General features: G+C 52.4%; 9 protein-coding genes across 9 annotated transcripts; 4 read left to right on the top strand and 5 right to left on the bottom strand.

Moving 5' to 3' along the window:
- Positions 1-1,251: 1,251 nt before the first annotated feature.
- On the top strand, positions 1,252-3,156 carry J4E93_004143 (uncharacterized protein; the record flags this gene model as incomplete). The annotated part of the gene is made up of 3 exons (XM_049342072.1): positions 1,252-1,751; positions 1,875-2,880; positions 3,145-3,156. 3 exons carry the CDS (start codon positions 1,252-1,254, stop codon positions 3,154-3,156), a joined length of 1,518 nt encoding a protein of 505 aa, XP_049200224.1.
- Positions 3,157-3,299: 143 nt separating this feature from the next.
- Positions 3,300-4,306, bottom strand: J4E93_004142 (uncharacterized protein; the record flags this gene model as incomplete). Its single annotated transcript, XM_049342071.1, has 2 exons — positions 3,300-4,132; positions 4,216-4,306. The coding sequence occupies 2 exons, from the start codon at positions 4,304-4,306 to the stop codon at positions 3,300-3,302; spliced, it is 924 nt and encodes a 307-aa protein (XP_049200223.1).
- Positions 4,307-5,159: 853 nt separating this feature from the next.
- Positions 5,160-6,827, top strand: J4E93_004141 (uncharacterized protein; the record flags this gene model as incomplete). Its single annotated transcript, XM_049342070.1, has 1 exon — positions 5,160-6,827. One exon carries the CDS (start codon positions 5,160-5,162, stop codon positions 6,825-6,827), a length of 1,668 nt encoding a protein of 555 aa, XP_049200222.1.
- Positions 6,828-8,522: 1,695 nt separating this feature from the next.
- Positions 8,523-9,194, top strand: J4E93_004140 (uncharacterized protein; the record flags this gene model as incomplete). Its single annotated transcript, XM_049342069.1, has 2 exons — positions 8,523-8,872; positions 9,149-9,194. 2 exons carry the CDS (start codon positions 8,523-8,525, stop codon positions 9,192-9,194), a joined length of 396 nt encoding a protein of 131 aa, XP_049200221.1.
- Positions 9,195-10,038: 844 nt separating this feature from the next.
- Positions 10,039-13,792, bottom strand: J4E93_004139 (uncharacterized protein; the record flags this gene model as incomplete). The annotated part of the gene is made up of 2 exons (XM_049342068.1): positions 10,039-10,265; positions 10,318-13,792. The coding sequence occupies 2 exons, from the start codon at positions 13,790-13,792 to the stop codon at positions 10,039-10,041; spliced, it is 3,702 nt and encodes a 1,233-aa protein (XP_049200220.1).
- A 1,621-nt stretch (positions 13,793-15,413) lies between these two features.
- Positions 15,414-17,200, bottom strand: J4E93_004138 (uncharacterized protein; the record flags this gene model as incomplete). Its single annotated transcript, XM_049342067.1, has 3 exons — positions 15,414-16,534; positions 16,583-16,940; positions 16,988-17,200. 3 exons carry the CDS (start codon positions 17,198-17,200, stop codon positions 15,414-15,416), a joined length of 1,692 nt encoding a protein of 563 aa, XP_049200219.1.
- Positions 17,201-20,339: 3,139 nt separating this feature from the next.
- Positions 20,340-21,259, bottom strand: J4E93_004137 (uncharacterized protein; the record flags this gene model as incomplete). Its single annotated transcript, XM_049342066.1, has 2 exons — positions 20,340-21,087; positions 21,138-21,259. The coding sequence occupies 2 exons, from the start codon at positions 21,257-21,259 to the stop codon at positions 20,340-20,342; spliced, it is 870 nt and encodes a 289-aa protein (XP_049200218.1).
- A 3,168-nt stretch (positions 21,260-24,427) lies between these two features.
- Positions 24,428-25,387, bottom strand: J4E93_004136 (uncharacterized protein; the record flags this gene model as incomplete). The annotated part of the gene is made up of 1 exon (XM_049342065.1): positions 24,428-25,387. One exon carries the CDS (start codon positions 25,385-25,387, stop codon positions 24,428-24,430), a length of 960 nt encoding a protein of 319 aa, XP_049200217.1.
- Positions 25,388-26,965: 1,578 nt separating this feature from the next.
- On the top strand, positions 26,966-27,691 carry J4E93_004135 (uncharacterized protein; the record flags this gene model as incomplete). Its single annotated transcript, XM_049342064.1, has 1 exon — positions 26,966-27,691. One exon carries the CDS (start codon positions 26,966-26,968, stop codon positions 27,689-27,691), a length of 726 nt encoding a protein of 241 aa, XP_049200216.1.
- Between the last annotated feature and the right edge of the window lie 47 nt (positions 27,692-27,738).

The following is a 27,738-nucleotide window of genomic DNA, read 5'->3' as shown; positions in this document are numbered from 1 at the left end:
GCCCTTTATCGACAAGCTGGTTACTACTTGAATCTTTCATCATTGCGAAACCAAAATGCCTCATCGTCAAGTACACTTACCGGATATAAATCCTAGGGTCGACTGCTAAAAGCTTGCCGTAGCTCCGGGATTCGCCAATCTCCGGCTATGGACGTGACGCAGATCTTCCGCCCGCAGTGTCACCACCAACTCGTTCGGTATATTACAGCTATTATAGTTACAATATGCAGTTATCTCGAATACGGTTGACAGGTTGTTCCACTTGCAAGAGGTCCTGCCAGCCTTGCATCAGGCATACCATCACACCTTACGCACGGGTGCACCATTGGCAGCTGTGGCAATAGCTTCGCTGATCGTGCCAGAGCTCAGCAGTCCGCTCCATGATTCGATCGTTGACCATTTCCATCCGGCCCCCGGGTCAAGCCTTTTAGCTTCGGGGGGCTGGAAGTGGACGGGGTTTCATCTAGATGCCCCCAATCTCACGTCTCGTGATCCCGTAAAGGAGCTCAATCTACATTCGAGTAGAACCGCGACTGATCGTTGCCCGTCGAAAGTTCTTGTACAAGACGCACATAGAAGAGTCCGGTGATGAGGCTCAACTAGATTGACTGCATGAAATGTCGACGTTCGCTATATAATGAGGGCATTATTGAGCTCAGCTGACTCAGAGAAGTGTGAAGGTATGGCTCATGACCGGAGTCACCGAGCTGTACGCGTTACTTCAAAATCGGCTTGCAGTGTGGCACAGCATTCAAACTTTCAGGAGAGCAGACTGGACGGAAGATGCATGGTCGAGTATTCACATCTTACACAGAACCCGTACCAGGGCATCTGGGCTGTCCTTCCCACGAGATCCCATGTCAGAGTACGGCACGGCACTGGAACGCTTGCGCCAATTCACTTTCATCCCCGTATATACGAGGCCTTTGTTAAGTGGATGTACCCGGTCAGCAGTAGAGTGGCGTTCACGTTCCCTTCAACTCGGCAACGATTGCTCCTTCAGTGCGCCAGATGATACATGAGTGGAAGTTATTTTGGGTACTGCATATCTGATGATGAAGACAGCCTCAAACTACGGTTCATGGCCCCCCACCAACGCGCCTACACACTACCTCGCTACCATCGGGTTGAACTGATGTTGGAACGTTTTGGTTGGGTGACATTGAAATACAAAAGAGATATCAATGAAGGTCGAACTGGAAAACGCATTCTTACAGCTCAGTTTTCGTCTAGTGTACGGAGAACTGCAAGATGGCCAGATTCTCCATTGCTTTCATCATATTTGGACTCATATGCTGCTGTTTTGCGTCACCTCACCAATATGTCGCCAGGGGCACTACCGCTCTGATACCAAGCGCAACTTCAGCATCGCCGACTTCAACCCCACCTTCATCTCCAGCAACCGACCAAAGGCAGCACTCCAAGCACGTCAACGACTTCTATAGACTCTACGGCTGGCTCAAGCCTGGAGCGTCCGTATCAGACAGCGAGCTTCCGAGAGCCATACGAAAGATACAAAAGAAGCTCAAAGAGCCTGTCACTGGGGCTTTCAGCGATAAGATGATGGACATGATGAGCGGGCCGCGTTGTGGCACGGAACAACCTTACAATGCGACAGACGCAGAGGACGCCTCGGACGTTGAGCGACGATACGTACTCTGGGGCCCGAAGTGGGCAAAGGCGACGTTGACATGGCGCTTCGACAGTTACACGAATGATCTGTCTACAGCGCGTCAGCAAAGCACGATCAGGTTAGTCAAGCTTTCACATCTCGGGTGTTTGCTATTCTGTAGGCTATGGTGTGGACCTTCTTTAGGTCAATCTCGACGATCACGTCTTTCAGTCCAATAATCCAGGTCGCTAATGCTGCCCAGTACCGCTTTTGCCCAATGGATGAACTACATACCCCTGAACATCGTACAAGCAGCCTCGAACGCTAAAGCTGACATCAACATCCGCTTTTCTCCCCTCGGTCGAGACGATACGCGTTACGGTTTTACGTCCATGGTCTCTGATGGCACCTCCATGTCGTCTGGTAACATCAACGTAACATTCAATGACGACTACCAGTGGACAGACGACCGCCTCTTCGGATATACAGCTGTTCATGAGATTGGTCACGCTCTTGGGATGAGCCACAGTGGCGTCGAGGCAGCCATCATGTTCGCCTACTACGATGGTAGCATACGCCCTATGCATCCAGACGACAAGATGGGTATACACAGCATCTACGGCTGGAAGAGCCCGACTTGGAATCGTATCGATTCAGGCTCAGCAATCACAAATATGATCCAAGTCACGTCCAACACAGCTACTGCTTCGGCCAATGACGGTCTCTACCAAATGCGTTCATCGGGGCAGATTCTTCGCTACTCAAATGGTGCATGGGTGGTCGTCGACAACAACAAGGACACTGCTCAGATCACCGGTGCAAATGGCAACCTCTACCAACGACACTACGATGGAGGTACCTTCCGCTGGACAGGCAGCGCATCGAACTGGCAAGCTCTGAGTAATACCGACTCAAACGTCATCGAGATCGTCGCAGCATCCGACCAACTGTACTCGCGGCACAAAGATGGATGGGTAGCCCGGCTCTCTGGCAGTACATGGCTTAGTATCGAGCAACCTTCCGCCCCTGGCTCCAAACAGATAGCCGTCACCGACGACAAAACACTTTGGAACTTGCTCACGAACGGGTATCTTGTTCGTTCCCTGTGGCCCCATAACGCTGGTCAATGGGCCGTCGTTGACGACAACGCGAAGAACATCGCCATCGCAGTTGGCGGCAACGAATTCTACAAACTTCAGAGTGACGGCTTAGTAGTGTGGTTGAACACTGCTGGTCCTAGTTGGAAAATGATTGAGAAAGCTGGAAGTGTGAGTATATATGCTGATGGGGGCTTGTTGTATAGTAGACATGGCGATGGAAGTTTATGGAGATATACTGGCACTCCGGAAGTGTGGGAGATGATAGATAATAGGAGTGGAATGGCTGTTAGTGTTGTGGGTGATCGGGCGGGAGGGGTTTGGGGGTTGTCGAGCGCTAGTGAGATCTGGACGTTGGTATCTTAGTCCGCAAATAATAGCACCATGTTACGAGGTTTAAGTGTAGGATACAATGTCTATTCTTAACTGCGATAGAGGAGTAGGTAACGGCGGCAGATGGTGCGATGTCAATGCAAAAGGACTATGGGCAAACGGTCATAATGAAATATTATAGCGCTTACTAACCAGATCATCTCTCGTATCCCATTGATTTGTTGTCGTCCATGGGCTTCACCACGGCTAATGAACCATCAGACAAATAGACCAGCCTCTACAGGCGCAAACTTGACCTGATCAGCCTGAATCTCCTCCAACAATCCATTGCCTGGGTACTCATCCAGATCCAAATCCACATACCCCCTCTCCGCCCATTTCCTCGCAGAAACAAAAAGCGACCGCCCGTTGACACTCGCATCACTCAGAATCCTCAACAAACACTGCCCCGCATCTTCAGTCGTGGCGAACTGCACCCCCGCCTTCTCCACGGCATCAAAATCGTCGTGTGACAGTATACCCGTGCGCACGTACCACGGCGAAATCATGTTGACGCGAGACCCGTAGTAGTACGCTGTCCGACGCAGCGAATGCATGATGCCGCGCATCGCATACTTTGACGCGCTATACTGGGGCCCTCGCGGACAGTCTAGGTAAGCCGCTCCGGATCCGATGAGGACGAGACAGGTATCTGTTTGGGAGGGGGAGGGAGAAGTGCCGTTTTGGGTCATGAAGTAGTGGGATGCGAGTTTGGTGGTGTAGAGGGCGCCGTTGAGGTTTACGGAGATGATGTCGAGGTTGGGTTTTTGGGGGGGTTGGGAGGGACCGGAGAAGGTGAAGACGTCGTCGGTGTGTATGATGCCGGCGTTGGCGACTACGTAGTCGATTTTGCTGGTGGGGGATAGGGAGGTGGCTGAGTTGAAGAGGCGGACTTGGTCGTCCCAGTTTGTTACGTCGCAGGGTACGAAGCGGCAGTCTTTGAGCGAGGAGGCGAGCTGTTGTCCGCGGTGGACGTCGCGGTCTCCGAAACATACCTTTACGCCTGCGTTTACCAGTGCTCGGACATATGCTTCGCCGAGACCACTGCCGCCTGCCTAAGAGATTAGCTGGGGTTTCAACGAATGTAGCAGTTATCACTGTGACTATGGTGTCTGTAATAAAGGCCGTGCATACCTCCAGTGATTACAGCAGTCTTTCCTGCTAGATGGCTGACATCGAAGTCAATCGTGCAATCGACAGGTTTCGTAGGGGTGGAGCCAGGCATGGTGATCACCAAATTTGAAGATCTTGTGAGGATGAAAGAGCGAATAGATATTGGATCGAAGACCGACCGAGCTCGCTTTATAGCTCTTAATTCATTCCATACTTCGACACGAACCGGTGTACATAGGTGTTTCCCAATGTGGTCAAATATCGACCGAGATAGGTAGGGGCCATGGAGTTAAGGAGCGGGTATGTGCAACCAGCTGACAGACACCAGTGTAATATAGTTTTAGCTGATGCTCGATGTTATTTTCTGGAGTTAGTAGGCCATAAAATATATTTTGGGTGAGAAGTGACCAAATGAGTGGTGGCGGTAGGCAACGCGCTAATGCAGCCTGCTGACACGCAGGGCAAACACCGAATATGTACAGGCCGAACGCCCTTCACGCCGTGTCGTCATAGTATTCGGGGATTCTCATGCTCATCCGCGCGACTAATGCAAGAGACATAGGAAACTGATGGTTCGACGCGCCGAGTGTAACATACCTACTGGAGCGCGTCCTAGACAGGGCCGAAGATACCCGGTCCCCGCGTGGCTAGCGCCTCAGACTGTGACATGCCCAGGCGTGCATTCCTGCTTGTGGTTCCTGTCCTTCCTCAACTTCAACTTTCTAGTATGGTGACTTAGTTCCACATACCGAAGTTCTGCTCAGCATCTTCGGCATACGTTTGCAAGATGCTGCCGTCTCCGTTGCCGAGGTCCAGCCCCACATCTCCCCACATCCCTGTGTCAACAGTCTGGGGTGCCACGTGGGGTGGCTGGCGAAGATGGGTATGTGATGACATGTAGTCTAAATATCGTTCTAGATCTTGAGCAGATTCTTGGAATGTAACGCGTACGCGAAAAACAAACAATGTCGACCGAAGAGTGTACCTTGCACCATCCCACACTACAGCGGACCTTGCGTGGAACATCATCCGCGTCAACAACACAGTTTCGCAACCTAAAGTACGCATCGATACCGGCACGATACAAGGATTCGATTCCAGACGATAGGCTTGAAGTTGGGGAGGATGGGGTTTTCGACGCTACGCAATTTGGACCATCATGTCCACAATTGCGTGGAGCTCAGGCATGGGACCTGACTTTAGTCGGAGATGCCGTCTTGCCTTGCAGCCCGGGTCAAGGCGATACAGAGAGAATGGATGAGTTCGACTGCCTGAATGTAATCGTCACGGTGCCCAAGGGTATCCCGAGCGATGCAAAGAGTGGAGGACGAGGTCTTCCAGTGTTCGTATGGGTACATGGTGGTGGTCTCAGCATCGGAGCAAACAGTTGGCCACAGTATGATCTACTTCGATTTGTCCAGCGAGGTGTAGAAACCGGTAAACCCTTCATTGGCGTTTCAATGGCATATCGAATCAACGTATTTGGTTTCCTGGCCAGCGATGAGATTGGTGCAGCCGGTAACATGGGTTATAAAGATCAGGTGCTAGCTTTCCGATGGGTCAAGAAGCATATTGCGGGGTTTGGAGGCGATCCAAACAACATCACTACTGCAGGCGAGTCGGCAGGAGCGATTTCGCTATCAACACTCCTCTGCGCGAACGTCGGGGACGAGGGACTCTTTGAGCGTGTTATTATTATGAGTGGTGACGCATCTTTACGCAAGTGGAGGAATAAATGGTGGCACCAGAAGATGTGCGAAGATCAGTCTACCTATCTGAAAATCGATAGCAACGATGTCGAGAGCAGAAGAAGAGTTTTATTAGACACCGATGCAGAAGAGTTGGCTCAGAGATTGCCTTTGGCACAGCATTTCGCCGCAACGGTCGACGGCCAATTCTTCACACAAGAAGTCACGATCGAGTCGATAATGGATGGGTCAAGCCCCATACACAAGCCATCATGGTGCAAGGAATTTGTGATAGGCGACACAGAACACGACGCCCTCATTCTGAAAGGCCGACTCCTGGACCAGCCCAACAGTTTCGGGCGTCTTCTTAAGGCGTGCGAAGCACACCTTTCTCCACTCGAATCCCTCGGGCTCCTACAAGTCTATCGTCTCGATGGAAACGCATCAAAGGAAGTTCAGGGAGAGCGCTTGCTAGTACTCGCATCTGAACTCCGCTTCTATCTACCAGCGTTAGCAGCATATAGGGGGTGGAAAGCTCTCTCACCACCAAGACCAGCCTCACGATACCACTTCCACGTCCCCAACCCAATAGACGGACCTTTTAAGGGCCTCGCAGCCCACGAGCTCGATGTTGCGTATCTCTTGCAGAATTTCGACCCTTACTTCAGTGAGGACGACAGGAGGATAGCACGAGCTATGCAAGACCAGTTCATCCGATATATCCACGGTGAAGGGTGGGTTGAGGATGGCAAGATGTTGGTGTTTGACAAAGACGGTGCGACGGTTGTCGATGATGAGAGGTATGATGAGATGTATCGAAAGAGAAGAGGAAGTCTACTGGAGGAGATCGGCATGGAAAAGTTGTGGCGTGTTGCCGAGATGTGGCAGGGTGTGCGACAGGAAGAAGAAGAGTACGCGAATTTCTCGGGCGACTCGAAGTTATGAACGATGTGCATATCATAATGTGTAGCTACTCGCTGGCGTTTCTCATGACCTGTCCAACGCAAAGCCATACTTTGATCCCATCAAAACAGTTATGGCACTACGATGATACATCGCCGATGAGCCACTCTCAACCTCCAGAGTCCATAATATCCTCTTTCAAAAAATCCCAAATGTAAGAACACCAAGATTTCAATTCATTTCATTCGTTTGGGTCAAAGCGCGGATGTTGCTTTCAAGCCTTGGAGGTTCCCTCTGTGCGAAGCGGGACTCACGTGCCGCCTGCCAGCCACTTTGGTACCTCCACGTGCTGCGTCGCTAAAACTTAGGAAGGAAAAGCCAGGCAACCATGTGCCCACATCACGGCTACATACTTTCCTGCATAAGAGCAGTTGCCAACTACAGTTCTCCACACAGCCCTCCACTCATAACCGGTTCACTACCTTACCGACTACAGTTCTCCACACAGCCCTCCACTCATAACCGGTTCACTACCTTGTCACTGGAAATGCAACTCAGAAACGGAAAAGAGTTTGCTCTGGCGGAACGTCTCTCTCATAAGACGGCGGATGCTAGGTAGGTCAACACAAGCACGTTAACCTAGGAAAAAGCTAAATAGGTCTGCAGCCTACATTAGCGTTAGGTCACCTACTTTGCATGTTTCTATGTTAATGTAGGCAGCAGGCCTGTTCAGATTTTTCCTTGTATGAGGTGCAAGGTTACTTTCCCCACCAGTGTTACCACAGACTGACCTCACCATCATAGAGCTCTACAAAACCAGCACGAGTCACCACTGCTTCGTCTCCCTGGAGAAATACGCAATGCTATCTACGAGTATACCCTCTGCGACCATCACATTGATCTAAAGCCATCACGAGGGACAGGCATCACAGTCAGAACGTCGAAAGGGGAACATGTTCCCAAAGCACGTCTCTTCGCACTCAGCCAGACCTGCCGACAAACACACTCAGAGTCCGCGGGCATGCTTTTCAGCCTCAATCGTTTCATCGGCCTCTGTAAATCCAGGTATCACACCTCACAGCCTTCTACGTTGCTCTCGCAAGACCAATGCAACGCCATACGAAGCATAGTGATTTCGGCGTGTTGCTTTGGACACTTCAGCCCCGGATCGGTTGCGACTGTCGCACCACTTCCTGCGGTCCAGCGGATCACCGTGATGTCTACTTATCCGAGAGACTTCCAAGTAACGGAAGAGATCACGGAGAGGGTGAAGAAGGTAGTGACTGAGATCTTTGGGCAAGGAATGGAAGTTGCGGTGGTGAACTCGACGACGATGTTCGAGAAAAAGGCGAAGGCGATTGATGCTCAGTAGAGACTAGGCGCGCATACCAAGGTCAATAATGACCTAATTGAGACTCAGCAATTTGACCTATTCACTCGAATTGTGCATGGCAACGTGACCTTGCCTATTTGGGACTAGCCGTCCACCGTTTGTAAGTCACAACTCAACCTTCGAAATCTGCGCTGTTTCGCCCAGAAGATCCCACATCCGAGCCAAATCATCCCATAACTGTATCGCTACTCCCTCCGTTGTCACCCACCACCAAGCACCGCCCTTCATTCGCAATGTCAAGCCCAGAAGAAGTCCCCTTCTACTCAGCCGCGAGTTGGCGGAGACGAACAAACATATACAACGTAAACACTCAATTCACAATCCACAACCCACAACCCACAGCCATGACGTCCGTTTCAACTGATCTAACCCCCAACCCCCAGCAGCCCACCCTCTTCGGCGACGGCCTCCCCACCAAGCTCCCCAAGCCCACCTCCCCACCCTGGGCCCCATGGACCGATCCCGGCCGCGAAGTCCCCTCTGAAGCCGAATCCCGATGGTCGCTCTACCTGTACTACGAGTTCGACCGAAAGACACTGTTCTTCGAACAAGTGCCTGTTCCAGACAATAGCGCCGTCGCGCCAGACCCGTCGCAATGGCCATGGCCAGCCAAGTTCTTCGACGAAACGGCCAACCAGATCACTGAGCGGAACGCAAAGGAGTCGGCGTTTCTTCGTCTGCCGCGAGAGTTGAGGTGGGTGGTATATCAGTATGTGGTGGCGGATAGTGATGGGACGGATGTTAATGTTAATGTTGCTGGGATCGTTTCACACGCGAGGTCCAGGTATCAGTTGCTGCGTGTTTGTCGACAGGTGTATGCTGAGAGGGGCTTAATCCCCACGTCTTGAAGGCATGTCCAGTCTTATCAATCTGGAGTTGCCGCATACCGAGGTGAATTGGAGCTGGGAATTTTGGTATACCTACGGGTGGCGGATACCGAGGTGGTCTATAAGGCTACTAGCTGGCGCAGGATTGTAACGCGCTCCGAAGGGAGAGGTGGTCTGGGCCACTGCTAGTAAGACAAGGCAGTGAGAGCTCTTCTGAAACCTCTCAAGGAAGCGGAGCTGTTGTAGTATTTCGTCGTCATCAGCTAGACATGAATGAACGAAGCTCAAGGGAAGGTGAACATGTCTAGAATATGAGTATATTATAGCATCGGGGTGCGTACATCCAGAAGACTACAAGTTTTGTCCATGTACACCGGTTTCCCGTCCCCTTCCCCATCAACCCAGTTCTCCTGGTGCGTGAACTAGCACACACCCACCGTCTTTCCTTCCGCCACTACCGCCGCCCTGATTACGATTTCAATCCCATTGAAGAAGTACACATTACAGCTCCGGATCTCTCCAACGCGCCCTTCACGCTCGCCAAGACATAAAGAAAAGAAAAGCGTTCGTTCGTGAACTCTTCTATGGAAGTATGCAAAGGAAACACCAATGCAAGAGAAAGTGTAGAAGAAAGGAAAAAGCAATGGAAATAATGGTGGGCTGCGCTAGCCGCGTGGTATCAAATCAATCCTGGTCCAACTTTAACTATATCAATCAGCCCACTAGGCTTTCGTCCTCGTCTTGATGAAATCAGAAATACGAAACATGGCCGGTAGCAAGTCCGCCATGGAGTAGTCCGGGCTGTCGCCTGTCTCGTTTGATTGTACAGTTTCCCCATGTGGTGTCGAGGCGGCTCCAGAGCCACTATCAGTGACTGGGGTCTCTCCATCCTCAGTCGAGGGGGCTACAACGCGAATTTCAGGGACTTGTATCACCCTCTCATCAGTCGTGACAGCTACAGGGCCACTGGGTGTGTCTTGTGGAGCAACGCTATCGCTATCGGCACTCAAAATCGCAGGGGTGGCAGAACCGCCTAGATTGCTGGGGCTCGAGGTCCCGAGAGGGTTCCGAACAGCTGCTCCGGCGGCAGACGTCCTACGTTGCCTAACCGATCGGGGTAAGACGTCGGGGCAGGGGAATAGCCCTGTTGCTTTTTGCGGAACCATTCGATAACGATACCGATAACGACGAGGAGGAAGGTGAGGACGAGAGCGATGGCGAGACCAATGAGAACAATGGCCCATAGCGCAAGATGCTTGTCTGAGAGTCGTTAGCATACAGACCGAGATTGGAAATGGTTTCTGCGACTTACTTGACTGTCTGAAGAACGAGTTGGGGTTCTCTACAAACACAGAGGACAGGCTTCCAGTTTGTGTCGAACCGTCTTGGCCCTTGGTAGCAAGGAGGAAGGGAGTGAGTGTAGTGCCGTTGAAAAGCGCGGCAGATGCTGTTTTACCCGCAAACGAAGTAATGTTGAGCTGGCCCATAAGAAGGAGATCTTGGTTGCGGTCGATGATACCGGATTCGCCATGGTCTTCGGATAGAGAAAGGACCTGAATTCCACGAATTTCGGTCGAGCTACCGAACATGGCCCCGTCGGCAGGCACCCACTTGGTACCGTCAAATCGCTGCAGGAACGCAGTGCCATCGCTTGCTGTACCAGCGGCCCAGAATTGGTCTCCGTTACGGTTAGCAATGGTTAGAGCAGTGACCGGACCAGGGAGGTCGTTAGCACCGGGGACGACTGCGAATTGTCTGCTTGATGAGTCGTAGGTCAGAATCTTGGTCTGGTTGGTGCCAGAAGTGAGGTTGCCCGCAATGAGTAGACTGTTGTCGCTAACCCATGTGAGCGACGAGACGTCACCGGAAAGGCCATTGCCTGGTGCAGTCCACTGACTACGCTCGGTATTCCAGATGCACACCGCAGCACAGCTCAAGGCGCCAGCGGACTGGAACTGACCTGCGACGAAGATGTCCTTGGACTTCGGTCGTGGAGCGATGGCGTTAACTGTAACGTTCACACCCTGTAGCGGTGGGGGCTGAGCCTTCGTGAACAAATTGCTGTTTAGGTCGTAGGCGACAACACCAGCAACACGATTGTTGTTGAGCTGTCCGCTGATCATACCACCGGCATACAAGACATTGTCCAAGACAGCGACAGCCGCAAAGGTGGAGTTGGCATCCAGCTCGTCGTCAAAGCCGGTTACTTTGTCAGAGTCGTTACCATCAATGATGAGGAGATTGGTGATGTTGCGATCCTCTGCGCCCTTGGTTGCGAAGTGTCCAGCGAGGATCGTCTTGTTCATGCCGTTTTCCTTGTAGAAAGTACCGGTACGGACTCCAGTGGTGTTGAGGTTTTGTCCTTGGACGATGGCTCGCTTACGAGACGGGGTCTGCTGCTGCTGTTGCGCTTGGATCTTGATGGGGAAAGCACTGAGTGACAGTTCATCTCCACTTTCGAGCTCAGCAGTACCGCTCGCGAGAAGAGCACCAGATGATACAGATCCACCATACCAGCGTTCACCTCCGGGCACATCAGCGAAAGTCATCAGTCTGCCGGACATGGCTAGAGAGTAGAAGTCCAGGTTATGCAGCCAGTTGCCACGAGATGGCACCCAGACTGCAAAGTCATTAACGCTGGTGCTGGGGTTGTTACCAAAGGCGTTGACCCGGCTGAAGAATCCGCTGACAGCGAGCACGTCTTCGGGAGTATTAGCCGTGATGTTGAGCGAGAACGGTACCAAGTACAGGACGACACCATCTACACCAGCACCAAGGGGTTGCCACTGGTTGTTGTTCAAGGTAGCCACTCCGCCAAGGCCTGCTACGTTGTTCTCCGCCGTGTTGGTGAAGTTACCACCGACGTACAGCGTACTAGCGTTGTGGAACATAGTCATGACCTGGTTGTTGAGTCCTTTGCCGGGAAGTGCCCTGGGTTCTTCCTCTCCCTGTCGAACTTCGAAGATGTTGTTGCGGTCGTCGCTGCTGTTGAAGGATCCGCCGACATACAGTGTCTTGTCACCTGTTGTGACAGTGGTAACGAAAGCCTTCTCCCTAGGAATGAGGCTGGCTCCGGCGGCAGTGATGACCGACTTGGTAAAGTCGTCCGCGTCTACGGTCTGACCAGGCTTGTACTCGAAGAGACCGTTCAAGTTACCTGATGTAGCCTTCAGAAGCGTGAAGCGCACCCTCTGTGCAACGACAGTCAAGGGGCCAGGGCCTTGTCCGCTAGCAGGTCGAAGGATGACTTGTGGACGGGAGCCATCGGTGACATCGATGAAGCCGTTGTAGACCTCGTCGTACTTGTCAAAGTTGTTGGTCTGCCAAAGCTCAACGCTGTTAGGCTCGCCGCCCAATTGTGCTGTGACGTTGACCCGACCGCGGGTGCCGCAAGTACCATCGCCCTGGCATCCAGGCGTGTAAATGGTGACAGAGTAGTTGCCAGACTGTTTGATGTCGGGCAGGAAGGTGACGCTGGTCGACTCGGTGTCGATGGGTGTGCCCTGCAGAGATGTGGTGAGATACCTGGAGGAGCTGTCGTGCGACGGAGAGACCTGCCAGGAGCCGGTAGAGGTTGCTTCTGACCCTGACGTGCTTGAACCACAGTTCTTGGGCTCGTTGAAGTCGTTAACTGCATAGGAGTACATGGCGTCCTGGAACAGCTGGATACCGTTAAGACCACCACCCTGACCGTACCATTCCGAAACGTCGATCCTGAAAGCGTTCATACCAACGACGTTGACGAAGGAGAAGTCCTGTGCAGTGGTATTACCCTCGGGCAGGGGGCATCTGGCGTCGCAAAATTTCCGTTGTCCGCTCTGGGGATCGGTGAAGGTCAGGTTCAAGATACCGCCGTCTGGAAGTGCAGTGAAGCGGAAAGTCTTGCTACCACGGCCCTCGAAGTCCGTGTTGTAGAGCTTCATGCTTGTCGGCTCGAAACCGAAGCCAAAGTCGGCCTTCCAGAATCCGGGCGATCGATCGGCGAGCAGCCATGTCGAGCCGGCGCCTTGCGTGGAAAAGTCGGCTTTGCATGCGATGTTCTTGGGGTCTGAGAGGCCGTTCTGGCCGGAGCTTGTCTGGGCGGATATGTCTGCGGTAGCGATGGGGATGACCTGCGTGTTGTTTTCGCTCGACACAATCGACGCATTGCCTCCTCCGAGACCGTTGAACTCTCCTCCAAAAATTATGTTGTCGTTGGACCGGATGATGGAGTGGATAGGGCCGTTGAAGCCATTGAACGATAGGTCTTCCCAGCCGTTCTTCCATACTAGAGCGTTGGACGAGTTCGCACCTTCTAGACTTCCTCCCACGTAGACCTGACCGCCATCTCTATCACAGTAGAGCGCGTTGACCGATCCAGTAAGTCCTTCGAGTGGAGTGACGTTGCCGTTGTTGGGGTCGAGCAGCGCGATGCCTCCAGGTGTGCGAAGATCGCCAACACTAGTAAAGTTGCCTGCGAACACGACTCGTTCCGCGCCATTGACCTGGAGCGCGCACATGGCCTTGATGTCGGCATCTGTGGTGTTGATCGTCGCAAAGACGCCGTTGGGGTAGCGTGCGAGGAGGGCTCCTCCAGTAGCGGGAGTATTTTGATTTTGGCCTTCATACTGGTAAAGCGATATCGAATCGAAATCTCCAGCGAAGGCTATCCGGCCTAAATCGTCGAGGTTAAGGTTGGGATTTGGGACGGGTTTGAAATTATAGGCCGCGGCTTGCGAAGCCACGAGCAGCGAAAGGGTGAGCTTGCCGGCCGCCGTGCGCAGAAGGGCAGCGAATGACTCCTTCATGGCAGCGGTGGGTAGCGAGGTCGGTGGGAAGAATAGTGTTGGGGGTGCGAGTGTCGGAGGCGACTGTTATGAAGAAGGGATGGCCACGTTAGGCATGGGAGCGGGTGTCGGTGGGCGGGGAGGCAGGTGCGGTTTGCTCAGGGTCGTCGCGATCGCTGGATCCGGTAGGCTGGTTCCAGTGAAGCTGTCAATTAGCCTCGCAAGGGCGCGCAATGGTCTCCGGAATCGATTATGGACGGCAGGAACGAGGAGGGCGAGAGTCGGTCGCTCTTGCGATGCAGGCGTTCGCGGATGAGGAAGTGCCGGAGGAGCGTTGCTTGGCGCACGGTGAATGTGACGGTGATGGTACGGGGGGGGTGTATTAGGTGCAGGTTGCTGCTGTGGTGCTGTCTTTGCTGGTTGGTTTCCTGAAACGAATGACTGAGGTGAGGGTTGCGCGTGCTTGAAGGTGTCTGGGAGCCGGCTTCCCGTGTGGCACTGCTTTTTGGGAGAGTTGTCAGAAGAGCCGTCAATCGCGTCGAAGGGAAGGGGCGCCCGGGGCTGGAGCTTGTGCGCTGATGAGAGGCCGCCAAGTGCTGGCGTGATTGGCAGCCCGTGTGCGCTAGTGGGTCCTAAGATTGAGCCTGCAGTAGCGTGCATGTGCGAACCGCGACGATTGAATATCGATTCGGTGCGACAAACACGTTCAAATTCGAGCTTGCAGGGTGTTCGCCGTTGCAATCACGAGAGTGTCCTGGACGACCGTGGTTGTTGTTGGGAGCCAAAGCAAAGAAACGCGTCACTCGCTGCGCCGTCGTCATCTGACCTGCCCCTTTATCCCAGCAGATGCACCGCACAACGCCCGCTATATAGCCGCTGCAGGGCGGTGCAACTAACAACTTGACGACGCACTCTCCCGTCATCGTGGCTGGGGTAGCACCATGTTCCTGCCCGCTACCCAAATCCTTAATCACCTTTGTGCGATCATGGTCGTGCATGTCTTTCACTGTTCTCAACAACAGCTTTGTTCACTAATATTCCTCTTCGGCGCCGTTTCTTCTTACATCCCGAGACCGCTAGGCGTTTGGCATTGATGCCTGAAGTGGCCAGACCTCGACCTCCAACATCGTGAATGCAACGGCATTTGTAATTCCTGCTGCGTCACATCTTACTACCACCATGTTATACTCTGGCACTTGACTTGCCACTTGCGTCAAACTCAGTTGATAAGATAGGTTGACGGCATGATCGCGATGAGTTGTTCTGGTGATGACGCACGTCTGCCATCCAGACCCTTGCCCGGATCGCTGCCCAGGTGTCAACGGTCACGACGCACGACGGCGTGTTTCACGACTCATCCCGGCCGCTCCTGAGACCCAACCGTTGATGCTTGACCCGGTCGAGCGAAGTCTCACCCGCCTGTGCACCAAAAATACATTCGAGGCCTTCTTCAACTTCGATCGTGAGGCGAGTTTGCATATGAGGCGCGTCTGTACAACAGACAACATCAATTTCGTTGCTAGGCACACTCAATATTGTTGTATCAAGAGATTAACATTATGTATCTGGTCGACCAAATAAGCTCCAACGCCGCGCTGATGCTTCGAAAAAAACAAGAATCTTCATATCCGCACCTGGCCTCTTACATCACAGGCTGCTCTTTCTCGACGTCCCCAACCTTGTCCTTGTCCACGAAACCCCTCTCCGTGTCCATGGCACCATTCATGTCGTAAGCCTTGATGAACCAACTGCCGAGCAAGGCCACTGCACTAAATGCCAACATGACGATCCAGATGTACTTGAGTGCGTCCGTGTAACTTTCCCTGAGTTGCTCTCTCATCTCCCCCTCGGGCATTTCCTTGATGATCTCGACTAGCCCAGCTGCATCGCGAGAATACTCGGCTGCCAGATCAGCAAGTAGAGGGAACGTAAGCATTTTCTTCTTCATCTGGTTCTGGAAGATGACACCCCCAATGGCAACACCGAGCGTTTGCCCAAAGGCACGGAAGAAGGAGAACATGTTCGCGGCGTAGGCCTGGTCTTTGGCCGTCGCTGAAGCCTGTACGGCCAGAGCCATGGCAGGGAACAAAATGCCCGTTCCAACACCGCCGACCAGATTGAGAAAGATCCAAGACACTGTAGATGTGTTCGGCTTGAGAATGATGAGGAGGCCCATGCCGAGTGTGGCGAGGAACCATCCAGCGCGGTTTGCCCATCGATATTGTCCTGTGACTGCGATTGCGATGCCCGTTGCGACTGAAGCTGGCGCCACAGTGAATGTCCACGGAAACATGGCCACTCCGGCAAGGATCGGACCGAAGCCTTTGACAGCTTCGAAGTAGAGTGGCATGTAGTAAAGGAGGGCCCACAATATGATACCGTGAATGATTGTCGAGACGTAAAGAATGGCAGCGGACATGTTCTTGAATACCGAGGTACGGATGAGGGGGTTGGCGGCGAAGTATTCAATGTACACAACGAAAGCGATCATACCGATGGCACAGACGATCAGGGGCACGAGAGTACGCCACGAGTCCCAGGCATATTGCACTCCGCCCCAGGTGACGGGAATGAGGAAACCAGTCGTCGAGGCAAGAAATAGCACCATACCGATCCAGTCGACCTCTCGGAGCTTCGCAAAGAAGGCGCCTTGTTTCTGGTTGAGCTTGAGAAAAGCTGTCACCAAAGCAGCTCCGAGGCCGAGGAAGGGCAAGTTGATCCAGAATATCCAGCGCCACGATACGTTTTGGGCAAAACCACCACCTATAGGTTATTAGTACGGATTGTTTGGTTGTGATGTTCAGCACTCACCCAAGAGAGGTCCTGCGACAGTACCGATTGACCACATAGCTCCGAAGAAGCTGAACCACTTTCCCCGCTCACGGAGCGGTACAGTATCGACTACGACCATCTCTGTCAAGCAGATGATACCGCCACCACCAATTCCCTGAATGGATCGACCGACTAAGATGACGGTGAAGCTGTCGGCCACGGCGGGGATAATTGAGCCAGCTAGAAAGAACCCCAGACTGACGTAGATCAGTGCCTTGCGCCCAAAGATGTGTGAGAATGATCCGAGAACAGGCTGGAAGACGGTTGACGTCAACAGGAAAGAGGTTCCACTCCAGAAAGCTTCAATGGCAGATCCGTGTAGTGCTTTGGCCATGATCTGCTGTGTGTTAGCACAGTAATGCCTAGTGGATATCACAAACATACTGGTAGCGCCACAGATATTGAAGTGGCATCCAGTGCGGCCATGAGTGTGATGATACAGAGACTGCCAAAGGCAGCCAGAAAGCGCCAGCCAGGCTTGAATTTCTCAGGTTCAGGAGCTTTGAGCCTATCAGACACTGAATCGCTCAAGGGCTTTGTGTGAACTATATCGGGTTTTAGTTCGTCCTGAACGGACAGTGATGAAGGTGTCGCCATGATATGCTAGTTGCTGCGCAGTACTGCGAAGGAAGGCGGCCCAATAATATGAGGTGGATGCGAGGCTGAGATAGCTGCGAGTTGAACGACTCGTGACGATGATGCTAATTAGATTTTGTCTGGCTGATCGTCACTTTGGGCACAACTGTCAGTCTAGATATACTCGCTGCATGCCGTGATTATACGACATAACGGACGAAGACACCATTTGACCGGCGCAGAGTCAGAGCGCAGGAGTCTTCACACACACCCCTCGGGACAACATTGCAGTGTAACATCTTTCGACCGGACATCTTACTTCAGCCTCAAGCCATCGCACTAACCACATTGCTCCATCACCTTACAACACCGTGAAAACGTGGTCGGTGCAGCAAGACTTTGGCTTACGGTGGCACTCAAAGGCGCGGCCGAAATCAGGAAATCGCTGTCGGAACCAATCAGACTAGATAGCAAACCTTTCAGATCGGGCACAAGACGCGATATGGCGTTTTGGCGCAAGTATGTTTAGCGTGCATGCGATGCTGATGGGCTGCCACATCCAACACTGTGCGGGGAGTTGTTCATCCGGCTCTAGGCCAGCCTGAACTGGCGCGTCTTCGAGTCTCTCCGACGAGAGTAATGACGGCGTTGTTGCCTGATAATCAAGTCTCATATTATCAATCACGGCGGTATGGGTGCGGAGATTGCACATGGTGTAGAGTATACCTAGTTGTCGATTGAGATGTCGTGCAGCTTACAGTTGTTGACCAGATGGCCGCGCCCCAGGGCTGGAGATGGTTGAGCGCTAGTCACGAATCCGGCGAAGAGGCTTGGCGTTGCTGGAATACGCGAATTGACATGATGCATGCGTCCCACCCTCTTCAATCAACAGACTGCTTTCATGCAACATCACCCATCATGCCGCTCATCGATTCGGACTGGTGCTTGCACAACACATTGTCCTCTTTGGGAGCTAGCGCTTCGCTGTGACTGCCTGTCCTCCAGGTGCCGACATGTGGAATCGCGAACTTGGGAAACCCGGCCTCCAGATGCCTAAGCACCTCACTGAGAAGAAACAAAGTGGATGTTCGCAATAAGCTGCTCTACTAGCAGCTGTGTACAGATCTTGCTTGGGCCAATGCGGGGCCGCATTCATTCCGTAGGCTCCAAAATAGAAAAGTTATTGACTTTTGTTTTGCGATAGGGCACCCCTAAGCGATCCGTTCCTGTTGATCGCCACGTGCAGCTCTTGATGGCGCTCTTCTTTGTTTGTAAACTTCTGGAAGCACTTCGGAGTGCGCAAGTAAGGAGTGTGTTCCAACAACTTGTACCTGCTCGCGACGGTCCAGGACGGAGGAGCGCATCTACCTAGGTATCCTTGAAGCATCATACCCTGAGCTCATCACCGCCCGAGAGGATGGACCGAACCGTGGGATCCTTCAAGTCCTTCATTCGAACCGTACCGCCAAATCCGAGCACCTTGAGCGACGTCTCGCCATTGACTCCAGGTAGTCAGACACTTTACCCTCTAATCATGCCATCACCGCCGAAGCAAATGGACACCGATGTTAACTTCACTCCATGGATAGCGCCCACCGAATGGGATTCCATCCCATCTGCTCAGCCGGTCCCGGTCTCTGCGACCCGCGAATGCTCCCCACTAATACCAGAGCCGTCTCCCAGTGTTGGCAGCATACGGACAGAGTCTTGGTCCTGGTCGGCTGAGACAAGCGACTTTAAGCCTGCACCATTGCGACCCGTACGTCAATATTTGGACCCTGCATCTAACCAATCCGCACGCAAACTGTCCAGATCTTCGTCGCATGGAAAGGCCCTAGACACTCTTATCTCTCCCACCTTTTCAGAACCATCCGCAGATGTCATATACCAAACATCAAACGATTCACGTAGAGCGAAAGCATACGTATCGTTGGGCATAATGTGGCCGAGAGAGACAAAGACTGGATGCGAATACTGGTCTGCCACCCCGGATGAAGACAGCACTACGCGAATATCTCCAGCATTACGAGGGAAGAAATTACCACCATTGTACCGTGCGAGCCCATTGTTGGATGACGAATGCGAAGATGAGGAGCTGAGCGATAAGTTGCTACTTCTAGGCTTCTCGCAGGACTATCATGGTGTACTGGCGGACCAATACTATGAATGCAGAGCTCTTCGACCTCGAAGCAGCGTTCGGAATGTCACCTCAACAGGGTTGTCCATGTGCGGCTGCATACCAATTCCAAAGTTCCGATCGAGAACCTACAAGTCGATGTCAGAGCAGCCGGCAGGAAGAAAGCCTTCGAACATGCGCAGGAAAAGCAAAAAGAGAAGCTTTTGGACACCACTCCAGCACGTTGATCAAGAAGACCAACAACTATCCGTCGATGAAGGGACAGCCCCGCGCTTTACCAAAGGATCTACCACTTCCCACCAGAAATCTGTTTCCAGCGTTCCGTCCCAAGCTAAAGGCCGGAGGACCAACAGGTCGCACACCGGCTCTATCAAACATACAGAGACCGAAAAGCCTTCTCATATCTCGCAAAGAACAGCCTCTGATTCTTCTTCACAAGGATACCGCAGTGTTCTGTTCCGGCTCCCCAGAGGGTTTGCTCTGGTTCGCCTGTCTTCAGCTACAACATCGCATTCCGAAGCGACAAATAGCTGCGACGCTCTTCCAAGTGAGCATGAACGACAAAAGTCGAGCGCAGTATCCGACTACCCCTGGCGCAGGTCATCCTGGTACAATTCATCTCCGACGACTTCTCCGACCGCGCTCGAATTCCCACCTCCGCTTCCGGTCTACGCGTCGCAAATTTCGAGGTCTCAGTCGGTGGGTTCCTCACCATATCTGGCTAGCAGAACGTGGGTCGAAGAGACACATGATGAAAGACTGCCTGATGAAGAGGGTAATAGGAATAGTAATGGTTTGGTGAAAAGAGCACGGGATGTGCGTGATACCTGGCGAAGGCACCAGAGAGATACTAGGCAAGACAAGCTTAAACGCAGTATCAGAGTAGTTGGGCTCGTGGATCCGACATTAGCGGCTGGCTATGAGAAGTCTTGGGGTAGACGTGATGGAGACGATAGTAGTGATTAGAGTATCGACCAGCAATCATCCGCCAGTGAATGTAGGCTCCAGAGAGTCCCCAACAATCTATATACCCTCCTCAAACCAGACGTTCATCGCCTCCACCACCGCATCTTCACTCCCATACTGCTTGATGAGCTTCTTGACAAACGTACGCTCCTCGCCATTGTTCATGTTGAGGCGGAACGTGTCTTCGCCAAAGAACACCATGTTGGGGAAGAACCTCAGATTTGGCAGATCGAGGTCTTCTTTTGCCTTTCCATCCTCCCAGCTTGCAAAGGCCTTTTTGCAGCCGGTAAAACTCCTCTTTTTGCCCCGTAGGGTCTTTTCCATTGCCCATCCCAGACAGACAAAGTACTGGAGGGGTATCATTGCCGAAGCAACTTTCCAGTTGGTGATGCGCACCACGATCTTGATGTCGGGGTTTGCTTTGGCGAATTCGAAGATGGCTTGACGCCGGCGATTCTCGATCATGAATTCACCTTGGTGAATGATGGCTATCTCGATGACGCCTTTGATTTGCCTCAATCGGAGGTCTTTGTCGTTGTGCATTCGCACAAAAGCTTGGCTCTCCACCTTGATCTTGTGCATCTTGATCTCCAGCCACTTTGTCTCCGCGCGCAGGATCTTGCAAACGGCATTCAAAGGGTTCGCGGGAACCGCTTCACCGAACGTTGAAGAGGTGATGACATGGCCATTGTGACTAAGGAACCATACACAACCAGACCTTGTCTCGCAAGCGAGTCTTGCGATGCGGTTGCGGATCTCTGCTGGGAGCTTCAGCAGCGGGGACTGCGCGTCATTCCGGTCAATGCTATATCAATGTTAGTATTGTAGTTAAATTGATTGTAGTCATGTACTTACATCTTCTTGAACTCGCCGGGCGTATCCTCCAGGCTCAGGACCCCGTTCTCCTGCAGCTTTGGTGGCGCCCTCGTAGTCGGCACGCTCACAATTTCGCCTTCTTGTGGCTTCGGCGATGCCATTGTGGGTGGCAGATGGTGGTATAGTATTGAGAGAAGTGAGTAGAGGATACGCTGTCGGTATCTGGGTGCGACAGAAAAGAAAGAAGCTGCGGCAGAGGAGACAAAGTATCTTCTTGGGTGCGACAAAAGTGTGGGTGACTGAGGAAATAACATGATGTCACCGCAAACGGGCGAGATGAGATCTCAAAGTGAAGGTGAAAGTGAGACGTGAGCGTCAACTCACCGCTACTGGGAAAACACATTGGCGATCCAGTTCAGAATTTCCTGCGGACAGCAACTCGTCATCTTAGCATACTAACATGATTGTTTATATCCCTACTATGATATCCTACTAGTGACTCCTTCCTCAAGCCTCGCCGTCAAGGCCAAAACTCAATGAAAAAATAGATCTCTGATCGGCTAAGGCAGAGTTCGCGAACGATCCAGCGCTCATACGAAGTACCTTACCAGGAAGACACTCGAAATGCGGTTCGAGCTCGGTTGCTCCTGTATATCCAAGTGGGTAGAGACACTGCCTCGCATCCCATGACACGCCGTTGACGCGTCACTAAATCACCCGAGAGCGATCTAGCGAGGAGACCACCGAGAGAGTGGATAGACTGGACAGGGACTGTAGGTTGTCTGCGCACCTGTACAGTGTCCAGATGGGGGCATAACTCCTTACTAATACAAGACTAGCAAGCGGGACCCATCCCTCCGAAGTGGCCCAGAGGTCACGCGCCCGGACGCGTGAGTCCTCCAATCCATGACATGTAATATTAGCGTTACATGTCACCAGACACAAGTAGCATCTGGCGCAAGAGTCGTCTTTCCAGAACTGTCATACAGATGCCCGCACGTGTATGATGATAGTTCGGAGAGCGCTATGTTTCCGATACTATCGAAGCTGTGTATTGTGCGTTCAACGAAGCGGGAGGTGAGTGACCGCGAGCCGACCTGCGACAGTCGCAGTATGACCTCGACAGCTGTTCTGCCACGGCCAGCGTGCGGACAGTGTCACTCTAAGTGCCCCAGGGAGGCCAAGTACAAGCCAGCTCGTACTTGCAGGGCGGACGCTCCTGACAAAGAGACCGCTCGTCGCGGATAATTAGTGTAGCGTGCAATTCGACGTTTTGGGTTGTCAGACCTGTTCCGGGACTGGTGGCGATGTCAGTGAAGCTGGGGGTTTTGGGAGTGAGAGCTGGCCTTACTATTTGTGTCGGTTCGGGAAGGCCTGCATGAGATGTCGCGCTCTCCAATAACGACCTCGGGAAGATGGGAGCACTTGCGTTGACGAAAGACGCAGGTGGGACGTTGATGGAGGAGAGAAGGTGAGAGCAAGCGTTACCAAGTAGAAGCTCGAGCTTTGGCCAAGCCGCTAGCGTGAAGTCACGTTAGTAGTGAATGTCGCCCGCAACGTTATTACCGCTCCACACCGACAAACAACTGGGTGAAGATGGATTATCTATCTCGCGATACAGCCGCTGCAATCAGTACTGCGAACCAGGTCGTAGGCATTCTGATACTGAGGATGTCACATTTGGATCAGACGGTTGTGATAGGTTGACAAAACGAGGGAGTGCACTTCGACCACATCGGCGTCTGGCGCCTACTATGATGCAATGAGCCTAAAGCTGTAAGCTAATGAAGCGCTTGTATGTCTACGTTGATTTATTTACCCTAGAACTAGAGGTTAGTAAAGCGCTTATATGTCTACAACAATCTACTTAGCCCAAAATTATAAATCGACCAAACGCCTAGGTGCATTCAATGATTGCTCAGGCGTCCCTGAAGGTATATTTAATGACATGTACGCGAATACAGAGGTAACCGTACCTAGTTAGGTAGGGTAGATAAAGCAATGACGTACGCAAAATATAGGTATGTTCCGGCGCAAGCGTGAACCGCAAGCGCGCCTCATAACGCTTTGACTCCGCTAGGTAACCTCTAGGGCAGCTTATCCTGTGTACTTCTACATCTGGGTAACACATTGTTTTCGTCAACTCTGGACTTGTCTCGCCATGCCTGAAGATCTAGCTCACATGTAAGCCTCAACCCGGTTGCCTGACAAGTATTAGATAGACACTGACTTCGTATAGCAGCACTGCGGCCAACGCCCGCGACTCACCCCTACTGCGACTTCCTGCCGAGCTTCGCAATCAAGTCTTCGAATACGTATTCGACGAGGTGCGGTTCCACACCGACAATAATACTACGCGAAGCTACCGTTCTCCAAACCACTTCCGTTATATCACGAGTTCTGAAGTGCGCGTTCGATTCCGAATACCTTCCACGTGTCGTCAGATCTACGCTGAGACAGCGGTCATGCCCTATCGTTCCGTCGCTTACGAGTTCCTCGATCCAGCAGAGCTCATGAGCTGGACGAGGACCTTGCCGCCGAGGATTAAGGGCAATGTGAGAGAGATTTCTTTCTTTGCAAGCGGTATTATTTTTCTGCCGTCGCGAGTTACCTCCAATGACAGTGGGCATGGCTCCCGGCAACCCGCCACGCTTATTGCGGCCTGTAGCTTGCTACAGTGCTTAGAACGCGTTTACCTCGGCACATATAAGAGACTCCTCGACAAAGGATTGACTGCAGATGTTGTAGCCCTCCAAGATAAGCTCGTTAAACCGGACGGACGGAAGGTGGAAGTGATCATGCGGTGAGATGCTCCTTAGGTCGTGTTCGGCTGTCTTTGCACACATCTAACATTCCCCAGATCTCGCGTACTATCCCGTCCGTAACTGCAGGTGGATTACGTATAATCTGATCCGGTAGCTTTTGTTTACAATGGGTCTGGATTAGAGTTGGCTCTAGAGGGTAGATACACAAAGCGGGTAGCTTTGGTGTTGACGACACCATGTTCTGACCGCATATTCTGGTACATATACCAATTGGATTAAGTTATAGAAGACAGCGAAGTGTGTATAGCTTTAATATACTTTTAAACATAATACTTGTCTTAATATATTATGTTATACTTTAATTTAAGAGGACGTAGTTATTTAGCTAGCCTAAAACTACCTTAAAGCTTATAATATAACTTAAGTCTCTTATCTTATATATTGCTGCAATAATTTATGCTGCAAAACATTAGTTATGCTTTAGAGATACTACTAGGAATATATATGTATACTCGACAAACAGTGATGACATCTCCAAATAGTCACGAAAGCGTCTTGTCGCCTTCAAACCACCATCTCCCAAATCTGACCACCACCCATCAAGCGCCAAAAGCCGCCCTTTCGATCGCCAGCCACATCACCTCTCGAAGCCCTCTGGTCGATCGTCTCCCAAAGCATGGGTGTTCCTGAGTACCGCGAGTAACTCCCGTCCAGAAGCTCAACATACAGATAGTCTCCGACCGCATAAATGTTGTTGACTACTCTGCCGCTGTCGATCAGAGTCCACCCTCCTGTCGCATTCATCTTGAGAACTTGGTTCGCGCTGCTATCCCATCTGTAGACGTTGTTACCTCCCACGGCCAATTTGGCAGTGTAAGTGCTGTCGACAATCTTCCATTGACCGGCGTTGTAGGGCGCTGGCGTGCGTACGATGGTGCCGTTGTAGAGACGATTCCACATTGTGAGTTCATCGTCGAACAGGATCTGGGTCGAGCTGGAACTATCCGTGATGGGAGGCTGGTCGATGGTAACCCAAGCGCCGTCAGATAAGCGTGCGACGGAGCCGTCTTTTCGTTGTGCAAAGAGCTGATCACCCGCGGCAACGATGTTGTAGACACTCGTGTCTGTACCACTCGTCGACTCCCACTCTCCAGGCTGACCCAGCCAGCGGAACGTACCACCATCGAGGTGCCTCTGCCAAAGGTTACCGTTAGCGCCGGCGATCTGGTAGGTCTGTTCGTAGTTGTCGACGGTTGTCCAAGCGCTGTTGATGTATCGCTGGATCTGACCGGTTGGGCGCACGATGTAAAGACCATCGTTGGCAGCTGAAACACCTGAAGATGATGTTACAGTGATGACGTTATTGATCCTCGCGGTATCGTCAATCTTGATCCATTTTGGCGCAGCCCTCGACGCTACGGCGCTTGAGGGCAGAGAATTGGTCTCGTCTCCGATCTTCGGATGGGGCGATGCAAGGCAAGTAGAGAAGGCTCCGAGAAGCAGTTGGATAAAAGATGACTTCATGCTCGGACGATACGTGCGGTTGATGAGTTTTGGAGAAGGGTGCTGAAAGCTGCAGCGGGAAGACTGTCTGAGGCTTTATACGTATTCCAGCGGTGTAATCTAGAGCCTTCGTGATTAGTTTGTAAATCTCGGCTGGTTCGTCACATGCATGGTATGTAGGTATCTGGCGAAGCATCGTGGACTGTTTCTTCGCTTCATCCCGCTGGCCTGTACTCGACCCTGGACTAGATCGGGGCGTATATCTTGGCATTATTGTGAGGCCTCATAGCGCTTTTTGTAATTGGCAGGATCGTAAGCGAAGTATATAGCTTCTGGCAGGTGGGAGAAATTGGGATGTGGTTGGTGGAAGTGGTGAATGCACGAATGGGTCGCGGACCGACCCGGCAATGTCAGCCTTGGTGTCGAACGTCAAGCAAAGAATCTACAAGTAGATGGATTTGTTCTGCACACTTCCTGAGCACGCGTTTGTTCCTCCATCTCTTCGGCGCTTTGAGGAGCGTTCGATCTACTCGTTGGCACCCTGGGACCCCAGCAAGACACGTCGCGTCGCGTTGCGTAGTTATCCGGCTATATTGAGAGTCCAACGCACCAAGCGAGCTTTCCTGGATGATGAGGATGGGAGGCCTTTCAACAAATTTCTTCGCAGCGGATCCGAATGCTGGTTAGATCATGCATACTGCATGCAATGTTAGACTGTGGACGCGCTCTCGTGCTAACGCAAAAATTGGAGATAGATGCGGCTCTATAGTTCGTGGCGGTATCAGGGTCCAGTCAAAGCGCCCTGCTGGAGAGTCGAGACGTCTACGCAGGATTCCGGAAGCCACCTAGGCACCAAGTTTCGCCTAGCTCGGGGCGTATTGAAATGTAAGCTTCACGGAACAGGAAGGTACTAAACGCGTAGACGGATGCGCGGAGGGTCGTCCAAAGAATGTTGGTGAGAGACGAAAAGATGGACAAGTGGCACATCGCTTCGAGACACTAATCTTGGGTAAATGCGTGTCGGGAGCGGCAAAGTCACGTGACCTGATCATGAATTGAGCGACGACGTTTGGATGGAGATGGGCCAGAGTAATGATGGAATTGTGACTCCTGTAGGATTGCAGAAGGTGGGAGTAGGTGTGGCGAAGTCGTTCGTCGGGCGTGATGATGCAGGGCGGTGCGCAAATGGTTCAAAGATCCCGCCGCACCGCTCGTGCCTTAGCGTCACCGCCAGCCCGCCTTGTCACCAGTTCCATTGTTGACTTCGAAGCCGCAATACTACGTCCGAGCCCGCCAGTCCCCGTCAGACGGCAATGAACTTCTGGAACGGAGCGAAATTAGACCCCTCTCTTCGCCGCCGCCAGTGGGCTTGAGGCCGCTCAAGGACCATGGAGAAACGACATATAAAGGCGACAATCCTGTCCATGTCTGAACCCCATCACAAGCTTCGACTCTTGTTTGCTGCAACCTTAGTCAGACACCTATCAAGATCTTCCTGAAAACCTTTCATCTTCTCCAATGGCTCACCGAAATCGCCTCGCAAACGCCCACGTCCTTGTCTTCGGCGGCACTTCAGGGATCGGCTATGCCATCGCCAACATGGCCCTCGCATCCGGCGCACTCGTAACGATCTCTGGATCTGGCCAAACCAAAGTCGACAAAAAAGTCGAGATGCTGCGATCCCTATACCCAAGCATGCCAGCCTCCAACGTAGCAGGCATCGCCGTCGACCTTATGGATAAAGAGAACTTGGAGCTCAACTTGAAGGCTATGCTGGACAAAGTGACCGAGGGCGGCGAGAAGAAGATCGATCATATCGCTTTCACAGCCGGCAATCCGCTCTCGCTGCCCAAAGTTGCGGAGATTGAAGTGAAGACCTTGATGGAAGGCTTCACAGTTCGCTTTCTCGCCCCGTGTGCCTTGGCCAAGCTGATTACGACGGGCGATTACATGCCCAAAAGCTCCAAGAGCTCCATCACGCTTACTGGGGGCACAAACACACATCGTCCAATGCCGAACTGGACCCTAGGCGCAGCGGTCGGCGCCTCAGTTGAGGGCTTGACGCGCGGTCTGGCGGTGGACATGGCTCCCATTCGCACGAATATCGTCCACCCCGGCGCGATCCAAACAGAGTTGTTCCATGATTTCTTCAAAAGCGCCCCCCTTGAGATGATGGAGAAGATGAAGAAGGGAAGCAGCCTGACGGGGGAGTTAGGGCGCCCGGAAGATATAGCGGAGGCATATGGCTGGGTCATGAAGGATCGGTTCGCGAATGGGACGCAGGTGAATAGCGATGGCGGGCGATTGTTGGTCGGTACCGAGTAAAAAGGCTTGAGCCGAGACGATCGACCAGAGGGCTTTCAGAGGTGAGG

The sequence above is a fragment of the Alternaria ventricosa genome, assembly GCF_023758065.1.
Source record: "Alternaria ventricosa strain BMP 2768 chromosome Unknown scaffold_6, whole genome shotgun sequence".
In the NCBI taxonomy this organism is placed as follows: Eukaryota; Fungi; Ascomycota; class Dothideomycetes; order Pleosporales; family Pleosporaceae; genus Alternaria; species Alternaria ventricosa.
The sequence above is the reverse complement of the archived record's forward strand: the minus strand, read 5'-3'. Positions and strand labels throughout refer to the sequence as shown.